The 18887-nt window shown below is 36.2% G+C and overlaps 1 protein-coding gene across 11 annotated transcripts in view; it reads right to left on the reverse strand.

Moving 5' to 3' along the window:
- Window positions 1-18887, reverse strand: part of PICALM (phosphatidylinositol binding clathrin assembly protein) — a 68252-nt gene that overhangs the window by 41177 nt on the left and 8188 nt on the right. For all 11 annotated transcript variants that reach the window (XR_001875604.1, XM_017819680.1, XM_017819681.1 and 8 more), the window contains one exon: window positions 159-301. Coding sequence is in view for 10 of the 11 variants with exons in the window: in XM_017819680.1 (XP_017675169.1) it covers window positions 159-301 (143 nt within the window). In the remaining variant the exon portion in view is untranslated. The remainder of the gene's footprint in view (window positions 1-158; window positions 302-18887) is intronic.

Below are 18887 nucleotides of genomic sequence, written 5' to 3' on the forward strand. Positions count from 1 at the left end.
AGTAGACAGACAGAAAACGAGATCTGTGTTAATGCAGAGCTAGACAAGGAGGTAAAAATAAAGATTTTCTTAGGAAGAGAATTAGTGTAAGGATTTAGCTGATATTTATAGGAACAAAAGGCTGCAACTGTTCTCAAACACATCATTTTTCGTATTACCTCATTTCCATACACCATTAGATGATGGGTTGTGATAAGAGATTTGAAGACCACTACCCAGCTACTGTTGGTCGTTCTTTCAAACAAACTGTCCGCCAGTTGTGGGATGTTCACATTCATCTCATTTGTGCACTGGATTAAATCTGCAATACAGAAATTTTTGTTATTATTATTATGAGTTCTGTGAAGGAAGATCAATAATACACAAAAAAAAAACCCAAACAAACAAAAAAAACCCCCACAGTACATTCATTTTATATAGTAATATTTTCTATGAAAAATGAGGGGCTTTCCAGTAAAATAATTCATTTATTGAAAAGCACCACAGTACTGTAGTACCAGAACTTTGTAATACAAACTTCATCCTGCTCACTGTCAAGATTTTGGGTTCTCAGCTGCTTTTGCAGCTTAGAAGGCCCTGGAATAGAAGTACCTTAATGACTTACACTTTCAAACACCTAAAAGCACTAAACAGTAAAATAATTACTGCATGGTACCATTTAATTAAGTTTTACTAGAAGATTATGACTAGAATTAACTGTAATCTCAGATTTCTGGCCTCTTAATGGACCAGTAAACCCTTTTAGACATGGGTTCAATGTGATTAATAGAAGATTCAAATACTGCTTAGTCTTGATACAACACAATCAACACCTTCAAAAGGGCAGAGGAAATGTTAAGTAAAAAAAGGAGCCTCTAGCAACAGTGTAAGAAGCTGACAGATGAATTTAGTTAAAACAAAGCAGGTTGTTAACCAGGAAGATGGTTAGGAACACAATAAAACCTGAGGGTGGCTAGCTAAAACAAAGCTATCCAATTTCTGTTCAGTCTGGACTTGATAGTAGATAAAATCTAGTGGCTCTTCAAATAGTTGTTAAAAGAAGTTACTCTTTCTTCCAGAGTTGCTATTGTCGCACCTGTATAAACACAGGGAGCCATACTTAGAATACAACCAGAGTATTATCATCCAGTAATTTATTTCCAAATGCTGATGAAGAAAGATAATGATGCTATGCTGACAAATACAATAGGAACAACTATAGTAATATCCAAGTATGATATAATACAGCTTGCTATTATTTAATAGGAAGCTTAACTTAATGCAACATACTACTGATGACACTTTACTACCATTATCACCCCAAAAATAAAACAGCAACTTTCACTCAAAGTGACAGCCCTGCTAAAGGCCATAGCTCAATAAAAATCAAGACTTCAGTAAATCCTATGCCTGCCTGTCTAAGGGTTACTAAGACATACTGGAAACATCCATTTAATTTGAAGGTAAATGCTTAACCTTCGCAGACAGTTTTATATCTTGCTATGAACAAACATTCATCTTGAAGGACTGACTCATGAAAGACAGCCAGAACAGCAGGTAAGCATGGCTACCACATACTCAGAACTAGAACAGTCAGAACTGAAAAAGCTGCTATTTCCATGTTTAAGTATTAAAGGAAGCAAGCAGGAAATGACTTCCACATTCATAAATGTAATGAGATCGAGAGATAAACCATTCCTTTATCTACAAGTAAAACTGTGATGACTACAGGCATTTATGACCTCATTTTTAAGTCATGGTTATCTATTATTGGATGATGATTTGGGGCTGTTAAGACAATGCCAGGATATTACTCAGTAAGAGACGTGCTCTGAACTAGATCATTAAAACGAAGCCCTGCAGCTCCTTGATCTTCAGGTCTTCCCACCTAAGTAATAACACAGGCAGTTTTGTGCAAGGCTATCTGACAGGAACACACAAACACAAAGGTGTACACAGCACCGGATGTCAAGTCATACATTTTGGCATAAGAGGTTCAAGTGCATATTAGAAAGTGAGAGCTTCTATTCTTAAATGCAACATTTGCCAACAGGTCAACAGTGACAAAAAAAAAAAGTGGCACCTGAAAATCTACTATCTAAAATAATTCTTAAAAAGCCACAAACACCCCAAATAAATATCCATTGTAGATGGTATTTTGTGTTAGGAGAAATGTTTTGTGAAATGCCACTGAACTTCCAAATCATGTTTTGGTATCTGTTGCAGTGTGTAAAGGAAAACAGGCTCTGTAACCTAGCAGAACATCATCCTTCACAGAACTGAACTAGTAACCAACTGGGAAAGAAGACAGGCAAGAAGAGAAGCAAACAAGCAAGCCTAGCCTTGAATGGAAGGAAGTAAATTTGCAAATGCAAAGAAGGGAAAGAGTCATTACAATATCACGGTTACTACAAACTAAGTTAAGTAAAACAAAGTTTCTTTCTCTACAAAATGCAGGATGAACAACTCAAATGTTCAATAATCTGGTATATCTTAATACCCCAAAGTACCTACATCATATACATCTCAGAAAAGTTACATCTCAAAGCTTCTTTTGAAAGTATTTGCATAAGCAATGCTAAATAGGTAAAGAGATATTTGCACAGTTAATCCCAAATTAGATCAGCAATTTTTGTGCCAACCATAGCATAAGCAGCATAGTACAGACACAGCAGAAGACAGTACCCTGCATCCCACATGGCTGCACTGTCATATACTGTGTTTCTGCTCATTTATCCTATTCGCACAGTCACCCTTCATTAAAGGAGAGCAACAAATATAAAGTTATTTTCACATCCTACATTTAACACAACTCATCTCACACCCACATATGAAAATACTAACTATGTGTTTTGAAACCTAAGGGCCCCAAAGCAAGATATCAATAGTGCCAGTTTCTGGGTATGACTATGAACACAGGCTTTGAAAAATAATATATTTGCACTCCCAACCAAAACATCTATAGCCTTTCAATTGTTTAGCCTCTGTTACAGGAAAGAACCAAACGATCCATTGCTTTACACAATTGGTAGTCACTAGGTGAAAGAAGTATAAAGGTAAAAAGTACAGTAATAGTAGAGTAAGACTAAAGACTCATACCCAAAAACCAAGCTGCAATCACCTACACAAAGCAGTTACTACAAGGCTATGGTGCTGAACTACAGCATCTACTCCACACTAGGAATGCAGATGTGGATTAGCCAACCCCAGTAAATGATCATGAGTCTTGACCCATGGCAAACATGAGGCAGTCAGGCCGGATAATAAAGCCAAGGCGTCTGCCCCAAATGACCCCGGAGGACGCGTGTGCTTTCAGCGTGTGGCTGTGACCCAACTCCTTGTGCAGAACCTCTTTCTGCACCAGGCAGCCTGCTAAGACAAAGCTATGAAAGACTGGTCTTCTTTCCCACAATAAAGAACCAAAATTTTTTAATGATTTCTTTTCCCAAAATCTCACTCACATTATTTCCCAGTAAGATTATAAAGAACTCGGTTGAAAATAGCTTTTGTTAACAGTTTTGGTTTCAGATATAGTTTCAGACTGTATCACTTGCACTAACTTGACAAGTAGGCTGACCATAAACCGGAATTACACACTTCCTGTACAGTATCCCATTATTTCCAATGGTTTACCTGTATCTCTCATTTTGAATAATGTTTCTATTCATAAGTATCAACCTGAAAATATTTAAAAGAATCAGATCTTCCAGGCCAAAAAGTGTGCCCCACACCCCTAGCTACTCCAAAATAGGTCAAGCAACTGTGACAGATATTGGTATCCATTTTGGTAGCTATTGCTTTTTCATCCATTATACCACAGATGCTATCTAGAGTGAGCAAATAATTGGTTATGTCCTGCTGATAGTTGGTCCAATGTTTTTAAATATATATGAGAGAGACAGTATCATTTCAGTAAGCAAGTAATTGAAATACTGATCATCAAACATGAGTAGGCAGATACTGCCAAGAGTTAAACACATTATATTCTTCAGTAAAAAAACAAACCAAACCAACCAACCAACCCACAAACAAAAAACAACACAAAAATCCCTAAAAACATAAAAGTAGAGTAAGATAAATGACATCCCACTTAGCTAATTCTTTATTTACATATTCCCTCAGGTACAGATGAAATTCTTTCAACTCATCACATAATAAGTTTGGGCCGAAAACCAAAAAGCTGGAAAATGCTGAAATCTTTTTCCCAATAGTCACCTGCCCATTTTCTACATCTCACTGAATCTGAATTCATGTTCACTAAAACGATTTAAAAAAATTAGATGATTCTGCTGCAAGATTCAGCAGTCGAGCTTTCCCAGGAAAAACTGCTGCAAAATAAGTTTTTCAAACACTTATTTGGAAATTACTTGGGAACAGAAATTACTGTAGACTACATCATCCCTCCCTGAGTTGGGAAGCCACAGCAGAGTGAGTGATGTATGGAACAGCACCTCCAAGTAATATTTGCAATGAAGGAGCTCATTGTCCCAGTGGTGATGACAAAAAATTAAGTGAAAGTACGACAATATACAGTTCTTCCAGACTGGCTAAAATTTGATCTAAAACAGGACCAAAAAAACCTTCACAGCTCTTCATGCACACAGGTATGCATATACTGCAGTTTTATGAGATTGACTCTCAAACAATTAGGAAAAAATCCTGCTCTCCTGGGAAGCAGCTTGTATGCAATATTCAGGCTAATTACAATTAGATGATAAGTCATGGGTCTGCCAGAAACTCAATAAGTTTTCACAGTACGAATTAGCCCAATTTATTTATTTTTTAAAAGTTATTAAAAAGCAGCTCATAAAGAGCTCAACAAGACAAGCAGATCAGTTTCCTACTGCTCTTGTTTAAAGGATGTAGTTTTCCCACTGCAGTATCCAATATGTGAGCCTCTTTGCTTGGACGGTGTGTCTTCTGTGCCCTGCTAGAGGTACTACCATTGAAAAAACTCAGTGTCCCCCAAAACTGCTTCTTTAAAGAGTCAAGCCTATGTTTAACATCCACCCATGGGTCACACAAATTGGCATCACAAAGGCAGCATTGCAACTCAGTACAAGACTCAATGTGGAAATGGCCTTCTGAACAACAAAAGGGGCAAAATTTGCCTTAGTATATAGTTTAACTTCAGAACCTAACCAACATCAGAAGCACAAGGCATGATTAAAGACAGGCATGTCTACCTTCAACACATTAAACAAATACTCCATTTCTCCCAAGCCAACACAAAATCAACATACAAAAGGTACTATGGATGATTAGTCACGTAAACCACATGTAACAGCCTGAGCTTATATATTCAGAATATGCACACACTTCGCTCCAGCTGCAACAGGAGTCTCCAATTTATTCTGTGATCTTCCACAAACACACATTTGCACAGCTATGCCCAGTAACAAGTCCTATATATGAACAGTTCTTAGATTTACTTTTTAAGATTATTCAAGTACCACCTTAATAAATTAAGTAAATAGCTCATTTCTTTCTATCATTACCTTTGGGCAGATGTACACATTACGAATCTCTGCCCTACCCCAAGGTATTGCCAAAGCCTAAAGGTCATTCTGAATCACTTTTCAGATAGCATATGCTGCTTTATTTCAGATAAACTCAACAGCCAGATGGAGAAAACAGAATCATAAAAGGATGCATATATAATCACACACAAATTAAAACTTCCACAAAAAATTTTCAATACTATACTCTCCCCAGAATAGTCAGAATCTAAATGCTATAAGATACAAACTATCAGAAGTTCAGCATGCCCAGAGAATTCAAGTTACCCAACAAACAACAAAGTTGTCAGGAAGCTCTTATTTGCCTTAACACTTCAACTTTTCTTGACTGGATGAAAGCTAAATAATATTAGAATTTCAATACACATCAATGGATCCAAAATATTAGCCAATATGCATCAGATCACATTTGCTCAATTAGTAAATTTTATAACTGAAGCCAAAACACAGAGCAAAGTGGTTTTTAACAGTTTCTTTTTTAAAAAATCAGAAGGAAATATAAAACGTTTCTTGCATGAATGAATATTTGTATGTCTTATGTCCACAGAGAGGAGTTCAATAGAACACAATTAAATTAGTATATGGAACACCTTTCAAGCTGAAGAGAAAACACGCCAGTGACTGACACTCCACTCACACGAGGGAACAGTTATGGCTAATCATAACGGTGGAATACAGGGCCGGGCCTACTCTTAAGATAATTCTGCTCAAAAGCAGGCATTTCCTTACGATCAATTCCCCTTTCGCCTAAGGCCATACAAAACAATTTTCAGATTTGAGCAGAAGTTTTAAAAAGCTATTGATATAGGATTATTCTGCTTTCTTCTACGGGACCAGTTTCTCCTCAAGACGTAACACTTTCATTTTATCATCCCTGTGAAAATCAGTGGGAAAAATTTTGGTGTCTCGACTTAACCCAACGGCCGCAACAATAATAAAATACTAATAAAAAAGATACAGTTATCCACAGTACTGATATTCAAGTTCAATTCCCTTCTCCAGTTATCTAGATTTCAATTCATATAATGATTTTCAAACTATAGCACTTTCCTCTACGTTAGGGTCTCATTTTCTTATATTAATACTTCTTGTTCTCTACAAGTATTTCATCACTGGAACAGAGCTGCTCCCTCATCTGGTTAGCAATCTTAATCAAAATGCAAATCCTGAATATAAACATCTGTTAAACAGCTAAAACATTACCAAGGAGTAGGTGAGGAAGTCAGCAGTGATGTGACCATTTCCCATGCAGTGACACACAGCGTAGCAGCAGCTGACACTGTCAACCTTACAAATTTGGTGGAAAATTTCAAATATCAGAAGTCAGTAAGTTTGCATCAAATTGGTTAATGATCTGAAAAATTATTGGCTTTATGTCATCAGGAAGTCAGCCACTAGACAAAAAAATTCCTTCCATTTTCTGTTAGGAATACAGTTTACAGCAAGCACTAGCAGTAGTGTAAAGTTTAATTTACTTTTACTATTTTATGAGTTTTAGATTAACATTCCTCCTGCTTCCCCCCCAAACACCTCATGAACTATATGCCCATTTTGATTTTAAATAGTCCTGTCACAGGTTCTGGGAAAGCACACATGTCACATCTTTCCCTTCCAGGAGGATGTAGAAGAAGTTATGGAATAGGGGTTATTGAGGAAAAAACAAAGAAACAAACATGATCCAGTTACACTAATGTAATATTTGCCAGCAGATCGTAAATTAGACAAACTGAATTTAGCAGCAGCAAAGTTTTCCATGGTCAATTTTTATTCTGTTACTTACTAAATTAGAAGGTTTTTTTTTAACTTGAGTGGTTTGTGTGAAAAGTAACATAAAATATTAGAAACATCTAACCTCTGTATATTAGATATTTTTCTAGTTGTATTGGTTTCATCAAATTTCTATAAACAGGTCATCTTCTTTCCCTGAATAATTGGCAAGTCAAGATGGTCCGCTGTTTTCAAGTGTTCAATATAAAGTATCAAGGAGAAGAGTTTTTCAACTGGTTGCTGATGACAACTATTTTGGACTATGAAGGTAATTTTTTCTACTCACCTTGACACAATGATTATGAAGAGTTCACTGTAATTTTATCTTGTTACAAAAACTAAAAACAAAACTTGAAATGACTTCACAAATGCATACCAGTTTTACTCTAGGAAAACTCCTTGAAAACATTCCTAGAACATTTAACAGACACTGTTCTTTATTATTGAAATAGTGGAGGATTTAACTGTGCCATGAAAGGACAATTACAAAATAAGAAATCAGAAAAACTAAAATAAGAACAAAAGAGAAAGGTTGTCTGTAAAATCTATAATTGAAATCTGCTTCTATATATTAACAGTTCTGAACGCTGCAAACCCTGACACGTTCAAATCTGATTCTACACATTCCAACTCACATTTTAAAATCCAATAACTTAGTGCAAGCATATGGTAAATTTCTAAATAGTTTCCTACCTCCTCCATAGGTGATCTCCTTATTTAAACATGTGAAATAGAACTGGAGAGTTCCCGGATGTAAATAAGTAGTTTTCATTATAGAACCAAACTATTTTGTCTAAAAATCATCCTCAAAATAGTTCTGAATATTAATGCAAGCAGGTAAAATCGTCAAAGTTTTAAGATTTATTTCTTCCTCAAAGAGATACATTTGGTAATTAAAAATTAAGTTTGTGCCAAAACAGAGAAACCCCCAATGACATATTGGAGTGATCAGGCGAGGAGGAGTGATGTTAAATTTCAGTCTGAGCCACTCACTAAAGGGCACTTAACCTGCTAGAAGAATGTTATATAACAAGCATATATTTGAAAACTGAGTGAATACTTAAGTATTTTCTTAATTAATAGAAAATACCCATATTTGCAGGTATTTTGTATATGCTAAACCCACTAGTTGTTCTAAATTTAGTTTTGTTTCTCTTCTGAAAAAACCCACTTGTACCAAACTACTTCTTTACTAGAAGTAATTTACTATATAATATTTTCCAGTGGCTTCACCCAAGTATCCTTGAGAGGGTGGACAAAGAAATCTGGATTACACATTTCTAAAATAAAAATTCCAGTTGATAATTCTTCCTCTGCATACAGAAGCACTTTAAGAGCTAGATACACTGACTCAGGAAACAATTTATGGAAGAGTTAAAGAAATCTGAGAAGACCCATTTTATTCTGAACTTTCCATGTTTAATAAGAACTGTGATTTAATCTAATTTATATTAGATAAGCAAGACAAAAAACGCATAAAGTAGATTTATTATAATGCTGAATAACTTGTTCCACAGCCAACAATTTTTATTTTCATTTCATCAAGCTGCATCTTGCTTTTTTCTTCCAATTCAAATAAGACTATCACGTCATGTACTTAAAACTGCTATTTCTAATTGCAATTCTTAGAAATTACTTTAACTTTATCAGCAACCCTGTGAACTCTGCGTTACTGCCTTGGGTATCTCTTAACTCTAGATTTTTCTCCTATGGCAACACTTGGCAGACCTGAACAGTACTTCCCTTTAAATTTGCTGAGTACCCTCAACACACTTTAAAGACTAACATTAAAATACAGCTAAATATTGCCTCAACAGCTCCAGCCACAGATTGTAATCACAGCATTCTAATTTCAACTAGATTTGTCTCATTAATCCAGGAACAGTTACAACCACACTTACACAAACATTCAGTGTACCATGACAGCACATAAACAAGCTTGAGCAGTTTAGAAACTGAATATACCAACACCATAATGCTTGTTCTTATCTGCTCATCTAATCAGATACATTTCTCCTTTGAAAAAAATGACAACTTTAAGTTGTTCTGTTCATCCTGCAAAGAATCACCATGTTACTCTTTCAGAGAAGTTGATTCTGCTAAATTCAACATAAGAAAATAACCTGAACTGTCAGATCATCATAGCAGAATAAATCAAATTAGTTATACACACTTAGGATCACTAACTTATAAAATACTTCATGTTGTTCAGAACCTCTGGACATCATATAAACTCCACTCAGCTACTGGAGACCCCTGACTGAATACACAGGCTGTGGAGCCTGGATCCCTCTGAGGAATGAGTTTTCAAAGTCATCCAAATGTGGAACCAGTATCAGTGACAACTAGTTTTGTTCAGTGTTATGCCTTTTCCTCTCCTTTTTTACTTAAGGAAAAGGCTGCTAAGGTCCCAACCGAACAGACTTGGCACTAATGAATCTGGCTTCTGTGGCTGTTGCTACAAGGTAACTCATTCCTTCACTACCCCACATTTCTACTCTGAAAAGTACACAAATCATACCTTAATTCGACTAGATGTTGAACAAAGTTTAACACATCACATAAGTTTTTTTTAGACCAACACAAATTCCTAGGATATATAACTCATAGGATACGTTTTCATGACACAAAACAAGGTGGTCCCATTCCTGTCTCTACCTGCTAAGTCACACATTTCTATTGCTCATATTTTGTCAGCGCTGGTGTACTTCTCTGAAACAACAATTTCTCGGAAAAGAAAAAAAACCCACACAATAAAACCTAACTTAAGTGGTGGTGGATGGGATAATGGGGATGACACATGGGGTGACACAACCCTCCATAGTTTTTTCATTATCCTAGAAGATAAAAAATGGCTCACAGAAGACCAAAACTGGCAAAAGCCACTGCAAGAAGAGGAGATGATGACGTGCAAAAGTAAGAAGAAAAAGAGGAAAAAGAAGTGGAAAAGTCCTCCCACTTTCAGCAATAATGAGTGATTATGTTACTCAACTCCCCAGCTACAGTCACCCTCTGTTCCCCAAAGATGTCTGCATTGGCCTTTAGTGGTTACTGTACATCCCCATAATTCCAACTTTCCTTTGACTTATATCCCAAAAGCCTGATGTTCTGGTGCAGATTAAAAAAAGAAACTTCCTCTTGTACTTCTCAGAGGAGTCTGAATTCTCTCCATAAAAAAACTTCAACACAATGGAAAAACCACTATTTTCTTTATCGATAAAAGAAATATTTTTCTTTCAATGTTTCCTGACTTTCCAGTCTTCTTAATCCAGGTGATCTCCTCTCGATTCTCTACAGTTTCACTAATTCATATATACATATTTAAATATAGTGTCCCAGTTGGATAATGGAAAAAACTTTCTGTCCCATAATACATTCTTACACAGACATATGGATGGATGCCTGTCTTTCCTGCATTCTCACACTGGTGGTTTATAATGAAAATTAAATGAGCCAAAGCCCCTTGCAGTGCTCCTAGACTTTCAGATAATCCTCTTATACTCAAGTTTTACACTGTCCTTACACATTTAGAACTCTGCACTTGCAAGCAATCACAGAACACTGCTCCAATTTATCAGGGTAACTTTGTTTTCTAATCTTGGTCTGAAGAGCAGCTGCAACCATTCCCAGTGTAATGCTATTCTATGTTGACACATGGTGTATACTAGCATACCAGTGATTAATAAAAAGCATCATAAGAATCAGATATGGACATATTCTCCACTTTAAATATCCTCTAATTGTGGGCAAAGTGATGTATGCAGTCTGTATTGAAGCAGCACTCTTATGCTCTATTAAGTTCAAGACTCCTGAAGAAAAAACATGCCAAAAACCCATTGTTTTAACCTGTACTCATCGGTTGTTATAACAGGAGAGAACTATCTTTGTTAAAATATTAAAATATTAATCAGTGCAAAAGTATCTAAAATATATTAAGTTACCTTTCTAAAGACTAATTTTCCAGCTACCACTCACTCTTAAGAAAAGATTTTCTTCCTCAACAGAACAAATCAACTACTGCTTCAGCTCCCTAATACTGAGAAATATGCAAGACATACTAAAACTACTGAACACTTTTGCATTACATTCAATTCCTATGCTACCCTTTAAAAGCATTTTATCGTGAAATCTAATCCAAAATAAGCATTAGCTCCCACACTTATGCTAGCACATTATTCCCACTGAAAAGTATCTGTAAACTTAGAGCCTTGATCCTACCTTTAAAAACATGCTTAATAATGAGCCTATAAATCATAATCTAAAGACTCTTGATTACAGGATGAAAAATGTCTGTATCAGACAACCAACATGACAATTCTTGCATAAGCTGTACATTCAATCTGAGTATTTAACCCACTGGCCTATTTAAACCAGGGAGAAAAACCAATATTCTTTTACACTGATCATATGCTAATTTCAATGCATTTATCAATAAAATTAAGAATAGCTTTGTTCAACAATAAGTCTGTATTTTCAGAGTGCATAACTGCCAACACTTGAGGATGCATCCACTGTTTCAGGTTCTGATGAGCTAGAAAGCAGAACCCTTAAGGGTTCTGTATGAGTGCTGCTGTTTAAGAATACATCAGGACAGATGGCCAGGCAGGCTTTGATTCTGAATGACAGTCATTGGTTCAATATTTAAACAAATAATATATTAGAGTATAATATTATTATATTAAATACTATAATGAATACTTAAGCATCCCATATAATATTTATAGTGTGAATAGTCACACATGGATGGATGGAAGCACAATGAACTGCACTAGGAGGAACATTTTTATTTTGATGAAGACTAATTACTTTGAAAATGGTATAGCTTTAACACTGCTTTCATCTCCTACTGAAAACATGAAGCTATTTCAAGGGAACAGTCTGCATACATGCAAGTTTACCCTATGATTTCACCTTAAGGTGAATAGAGAAGGCACATAACATGGTTTATAGATAACTGAGAGATCAGTATGTGATGCCAAAGATATTGGTCTCTTCATCACCACGTACACATTGAATATATTACCATGTTGTTCTCTACCTTTCTCTCTGACAGTAATAGTACTCAAGCATACTGTAAATAGTGCCTTTGCATACTGTATATTTTTGGTTATAGTATGCACTTAAAGCCCTTTCCTTCTGCTCCGAAGGAACTCAGTCTGTAAATATTCTACAGCTATTGCACCTCCATGCAACAAAAAACAAGTTGTGCTAATGGATGTGTGTTTAAAACAAGACTTGTGAAACACATATACAAGCTGCTATTGTACTACCATTTGTATGCAATCAATCCTTGTAGATTGCTCTGGAATACCTCCCAGACTCATGCAAAGTACTATAAATGCTCTTACCTGGCAGCTTGCTAGCAGTGGTAGAGTAACATTATTGTAGCCCAGCCTACTGGAACAAAGAAACCATTTTGTTAACAGCAGACACCACAGGAAAAAAAAATCCTCAATGAACACAACTCTACTGTAGTTTTGCAGCAAGACGACTTATTTTTTCAAGAAGGTGAGCCTTTAATGTGACTAGGGTTTGTTTAACTATCTAACCTCCTCAGTCCTGCCAGGAACTCCTGATCTCAACTTCACCTCACCTGCCTCACTGGCATTCAGATCTCACCTGTTAAAAAGTACACCCACAGGCAGCCAAAGTACCTATCATAGAACCATAGAATGGTTTAGGTTGGAAGGGACCTTAAAGATCATCTAGTTCCAACACCCCCCTACAGGCAGGGATGCCTCTAATGATCAGACTGCTCAAAGCCCCATCAAACCTGGCCTCAAACACTTGAAGGGATGGGGCATCCACAACCTCTCTGGGCAAGGTGTTTCAGTGCTTCACCATCCTCTGAGAAGAGAGTTTCTTCCTAGCATCCAATCTAAACCTGCCATCCGCTACATTAAAGCCATTCCCCCTTGTCCTGTCAGTATAAAAAGTCCCTATCCCTCCTCTTTATAATTCCCCTCCAGGTACTGGAATGCTGCAACTAGGTCTTCCTGAAGCCTTCTCATCTCCATGCTGACAACTCCACCTCTCTCAGCCCGTGCCACCTTCCAACACCTGTGGTTGCCTTAATCCTGCGTTACAGGAGAGCAAACAGAGAAAACGCCTGACTTCGAGCACAGCACATTTTGTCAGTTAACACTTCTAGCACAGTTTCTAAATCTAAATACACGTATCTTCTAAATATACAAAGCATTCACATGAGTGTAATTTAGGTGTTTCTTAGATGTTTAGCTTCTGCATCCCTTTACTCTAAAAGATACACCAGAAGTAATTTTGTAGTAGTGATGTACCATCACGACAGCATAGTGAAACTGAAACCACCATCTATCATTAACAACAGCCTGACCTCCTGCCACCACATCTCATTGAACAGATTCTCAAGTCAAAAAATTCAAGACCTTTGTAATTTTAGAACTAATCACACACATGTAATTCACATTATTTTCCCTTTGAATAGCAGTGTTGCATCTTTAATTAGACAGTTTAATAGACAAAACTAATGATAAAAAACCAAAGCCATCTGATCTTTCCTACTTCAACACACTTGTCTCATTTCAGTAGCTCAGAAGTCTTACTCACTCTAGCAAAGCTGTTTGGAATATCTGTTATTCTTGCCTATTTTAAAATGAGACTTCGGAAATTAAATTTCCTTCTGAACAGAATCTCGCTTAGAGCAAGAATAGCACATTTTTCCTGAATGCCTTTGGGAGTTGTCAGGAAGCATGTATTTAATGCCTCTGTATTTGCCTATCTCCATCAATGCTGAAATTGTCAGTGAATGTGTGTATATCCACCTCTGCGCAGCAGTTTCCCGGTCAGATTATGACGTTCTCTATATCAGAGTTTTTCCAGCTTCTGGAAAGCACTCATGGCAAAGCAAATCTTCTGCTATGCAGCCTCCCAGACTGTGTAAGGCCTGCAATACACGAAGTGTTCTGGCGTTCTCAGCAAACCGGAAATTATATAGGACGATAAATTCAATTTAACCATAGAAATATTTAAATGCATGCTAGGACATATTTCTAGGCAGATATCACCTTCTACAGCTTCACCTACAGTAAAGGGCTGTCTGGTTAACTACTGGGCCCCCCCAAAAAAACACCAAAAAACCCAATAAACCAGACATAAAATTTTGTGGAAATACACTCCCTCTTGTCACGAGTTCACTCTACTACGTTGTATGAAACAGCTGTACTGTCAAGAGATTCTAAGGGTGCAACAGCATCTACTACATGTCCTTTTGCCCCTACAGTATATTGGTTAGAAACCAATTGCTTTTTATGTAATTACACAGAGTAGCAAAACTAATGTGATAAAGGGAAAAAATCTGGGAAACTTTTGCACCTAACACCAAGGAAGCTTAAAACATACTATAAAATGGCATGATTATTACATAATGCTCTTTCAACATCATAAAGATGCAAAAATGACTAAGGAATTTGGGTTGATTTTAATATAGGAAATATCAAAAGCACAATACATAAGGTTACCGCAAATGGTACATTTCCCAGCATATAAGAAATAGAAGGAAGTCCAAAGTATTTAGTTTTTTTTAAATAGTGCTATTTATTACAAGATAGTGCTATATGCTTTCCCTTATAAATAGCACAATGCTCACATATTGGAGAAAACCACCTTAGATGATAGGCTTTAGTCCACGTTCTTACCATGAATAAACTTTGCATACATCACGCTACAATCCAGCTGTGCAATATTTCCTATTTTGTACGGATAATCTGTGTATCTTACGTTTCTATTGATCTCTCAGGAAATACATACAGCAGTGTCCTGTCAGATGATCACTTACTGTTATAGCTGACTACACAGAACTTAACAGGTCCTAATTAAAACTGTAGCTCTGATTTAAAGGCTTATAAACAATGAGATAAATAGCCCTACAAAACTGGAAAAAGCTGAAAAGAGGGAAAAATAAGGCAAAGACAAAATCATGCTGTTAATAAGCGACAAAACACAGATTTCATGAAGGAATTTTGCTGAGGAATATTTTTTTCCTTGTAGTTTCTATAAAAGAAGCTGGTCAATCCCAAACTAGTAATCCTCAATACTGTAAACTAACACTTGCCCAAAGGTTGCTGCAAAGATTTCCTTACCAAATCTCAGTTAAGAGACCAAGGAGGAAAGCAATTTAAAATATTTGCCTATTATATCATACAGTGCATTTTCTTACAGGAAAAAAAAAATCTCTTGACAAATTATCTAAATGTGCAAAGCAGCAAATCCTCAAACTTCAAATATTTATTATTCAAACACCATTCAAAAACCTTCTCTTACAAAGTGCCTGGCAGAACAACACACAGAACAGCACAGGTTTACACAGTTAGGTACTTGAGGTAACATCTCGGAGATCAAATAGGCCAAATTTTGTACTCCCTGGTGTCATACAAAACAGTCTGAAAACACAGCTTTGCAAAATGTGTCTGAGATTTATCTTTCTCTATAGTGAAAAACCAAAATAATAGTCTGCGCACCAGACGTTCTTATAGGACTTCTGTCTACTCTTAAGTGGGATTAATCTTCATTTCCCCCCCCCCCCCATTGGGAATAGGAGAAAGTAGCTTAACAAAAAGCAGGGAGCTGCTCCTTCCATGCCATACTATTTGGCGACAAGCAAAATTCTAAAAAAGTGTCACTATTTTCTAAACTATGATTTCTTAAGCAACTAGAAGAGTTCAAGATACATGTATTTAGAGCACTTCTTGCAACCATTTTAATAAAAGCTCCATTAATTCCATACCATCTAGTTCACTTTTTGTGCTTAAAGTAGGTGAACTCATTAAAGGAGATTTGTCACTGACAGCCACTTTCATACCTTTTCTTTTGGCTAATACAGGCTCAGATTTTGACATGAACTGTTAGAAAACTGGATAAAGCAAAGCACCAGAGCTCAAAGAAAAATTACCTCTCTACACCATCAAAACACAGGTATCACCACAAAACTGTTCCAACTGACACTCATGTAATGTAAGCGTGTGGTTCTCTCATGAAGGAAGGCAGTCAAGCAAAAGTACAGCTAAATTCTTCCATTCTATTAATAGAAATGTTGGAAATGCCTGCCTAATTTAGCTTTTACTTCCTTCTTCAATTTAGGCTAGCATCTCCCATGAGATATTTGGAGCTCTCTGACCAAACAAAACTCACTCTGGTTCATCCAAGTACATCTTCAATGCGCATTTGAATAGCACCTTTATACAACGGGCACAACAAAACCATCCCTCACAGCCCACATCAGAGCTGCTCAGAGTAATAATTTTAAAATATACTGTGATAGAGTAGATATAGATGGAGAAGGAACGATATTCATTTAACATGGAGAATGAAAATGAAGTTGAATTTTTCCAGCATCATGCACTAACCATTACTGATTTTCAATAGCTATAGCCAAGGATCTTACAAAGGAGAACCCGGATGGGTTCTTGCTTCTCTTGCAGCAAGATTGCTATGTCTGAGTTTCATAAATCCAGATCAGCTCTTTCCTTCGTTCCCCAGTTTTAGAGACTGTTCCTCAGCACTTCATAAGTTATCAAGTTTCAAAGTTTCAGAGCAAACACGGAGTTTCAAACTCCTAAGTTTGAAATCGGATGGGTAAGGGAAATTACAGACAGAAAGAACTTCTCAGCACCCACAGACTTCAGACAGGAATTTCTCTATTTACCATGCACAAAGACATGTCCCTATCACAAACAGCCTCTAAGATAAACTAAAGCCAAGAGCAGAAGTAAATAACATCTGCCTTTTGGTCTTCATGAAGAAAAAATACCTTCAGCCAGATTATATCCCTAAAATGAAACTGTTTCAGAATAAAAGCTCGAAAAAGACAAAAAACAGTCATTTAATTTGCTTCAAAGTAAGGTTTGTTCACTGGTTAAAACTTCAGGGAGCTAAAAAGAATATGGAGCCATAGTAAAACTAGGTGTTAAGACATCTTGTGTCAGCCCTACTATGTATCAAGACCACATTCCTGTCTACTAAGACTCCTCATTACAGTTTAAAATAAGGACAAAAGTATCTCCTTCAACACACTGTATTTTACTTACAGATCATTAAATATGAAAAAAGGCTCCTCAAAACCTGTGTGTAAACAAAAAGCAAAAAAAAACCCAAAACAATAAAACAAAAGTGAAAATCAGCCCCTGGAAATGCATTAGCTTCAAATTCATAACAATGAAATCCCAAGCATCAGAGGTTAAACTAACTGTGCTGTTCCCTAGTATTTGAGAACTAACACAAAAGCTGCTTTGGATTTCCATGCACTTGCACATTAAATTCAGCACTGAAACAAACTTCATGTGTGCCAGATTTTTAATGCAGAGTAACCTACTCAGAAATTGACTTAATTTATGTTTTAGCTTTAATTACATTTGACAGGCTAAATGATGATACCATTGCGGCAAACATTTCAGCTGAACAGGTCTGGGAGACAGTTTGGGCTAGCTCCTTATTAACTATCAAGAACCTAAAAACACAAGTCTGTATCCAGGCCACCAGTTTTCCTCAAATCCCAACATAGCGTGCTAGTCCCTGTGTGTCACACAGTTTATAGGTAGGACTTGTTCATCCTGAGCTTTTCCATTCAACATCTAATCAAATGTGGCAACTTACCATGCATCACATATCCTTATTATAAATAACTACAGCCCATGAATGCAGAAGTGGTCATATTTGGTTTCCACTGATTTTTCTTTAATTCATATGATTAAAAACCACTTCACGTGTATTTTTGATGCTCTAAGTTTTATTCTACAATGCTATACTGTGACACTCATGAGTGAAATGCAAGCACTCTGGGGAGAAATAACCCCTAATGAATTTAAGACAAGTTATTAACATACAACAGGAAAAGTAATTTAAAGGATAATAAATCCAAATTCAGTCATTTGAATAAAAATAATCTAATCAGAACATATCAATGAAAGCAGTGATATGGACTGTCATCCTGAGAATTAATTAAAAATTAAAATCTACCTAAGGATTCCAGTATATTTCTAAAGAGTAAACAAACTTGGCTTGTCAAAAGAAAAAAGAACACAAGGATATTGTTCAAAAAGACATTTTTCTTGTTTACCTGCAACTATGATTTGAACAGTGCTAGTTGTGATTCATGATGAATAAAGAGTAATTGCAAGTAAACCAACTGAATTTCATCCTTAAAACTTAAAAAGTGATGTGACCATTATGTAAATATTAAACTTCAGTGCCCCTTTTAAGACAGAAGAAAAGAATGAAGGCATTTCATGAGTAAGCAGGACTTAATGCAGCCAGCTTTGCATCAATCCAGAAATGAAAAACTGCTTTGTGAACTACAGCTGTATGTAGCTGCAATATATAATCAAGTACATATTCCTAACAGTCTGATTTTTAATGGAAGTTATTTTTAATCTCTTCATAACAGTATACATGCTGAATTATGAACACCAGTGGTTTCTGGCAAATAGAAAAAGGTATAGAATTAAACCAAATCAAATGACACCATTCTCTGTATGGAGGCTTAACCATCACAATAGTTTAAAGAACTTTCAACACTTCACATAAAAAATAAGGTCAGACCCAGAATACACAGAATTATGGATCAGAAAAAGTCAAAGTTTGAAATAGGTT

The sequence above is a fragment of the Lepidothrix coronata genome, unplaced genomic scaffold (genome assembly GCF_001604755.1).
Source record: "Lepidothrix coronata isolate B3197 unplaced genomic scaffold, Lepidothrix_coronata-1.0 Scaffold76, whole genome shotgun sequence".
Lineage (NCBI taxonomy): Eukaryota > Metazoa > Chordata > Aves > Passeriformes > Pipridae > Lepidothrix > Lepidothrix coronata.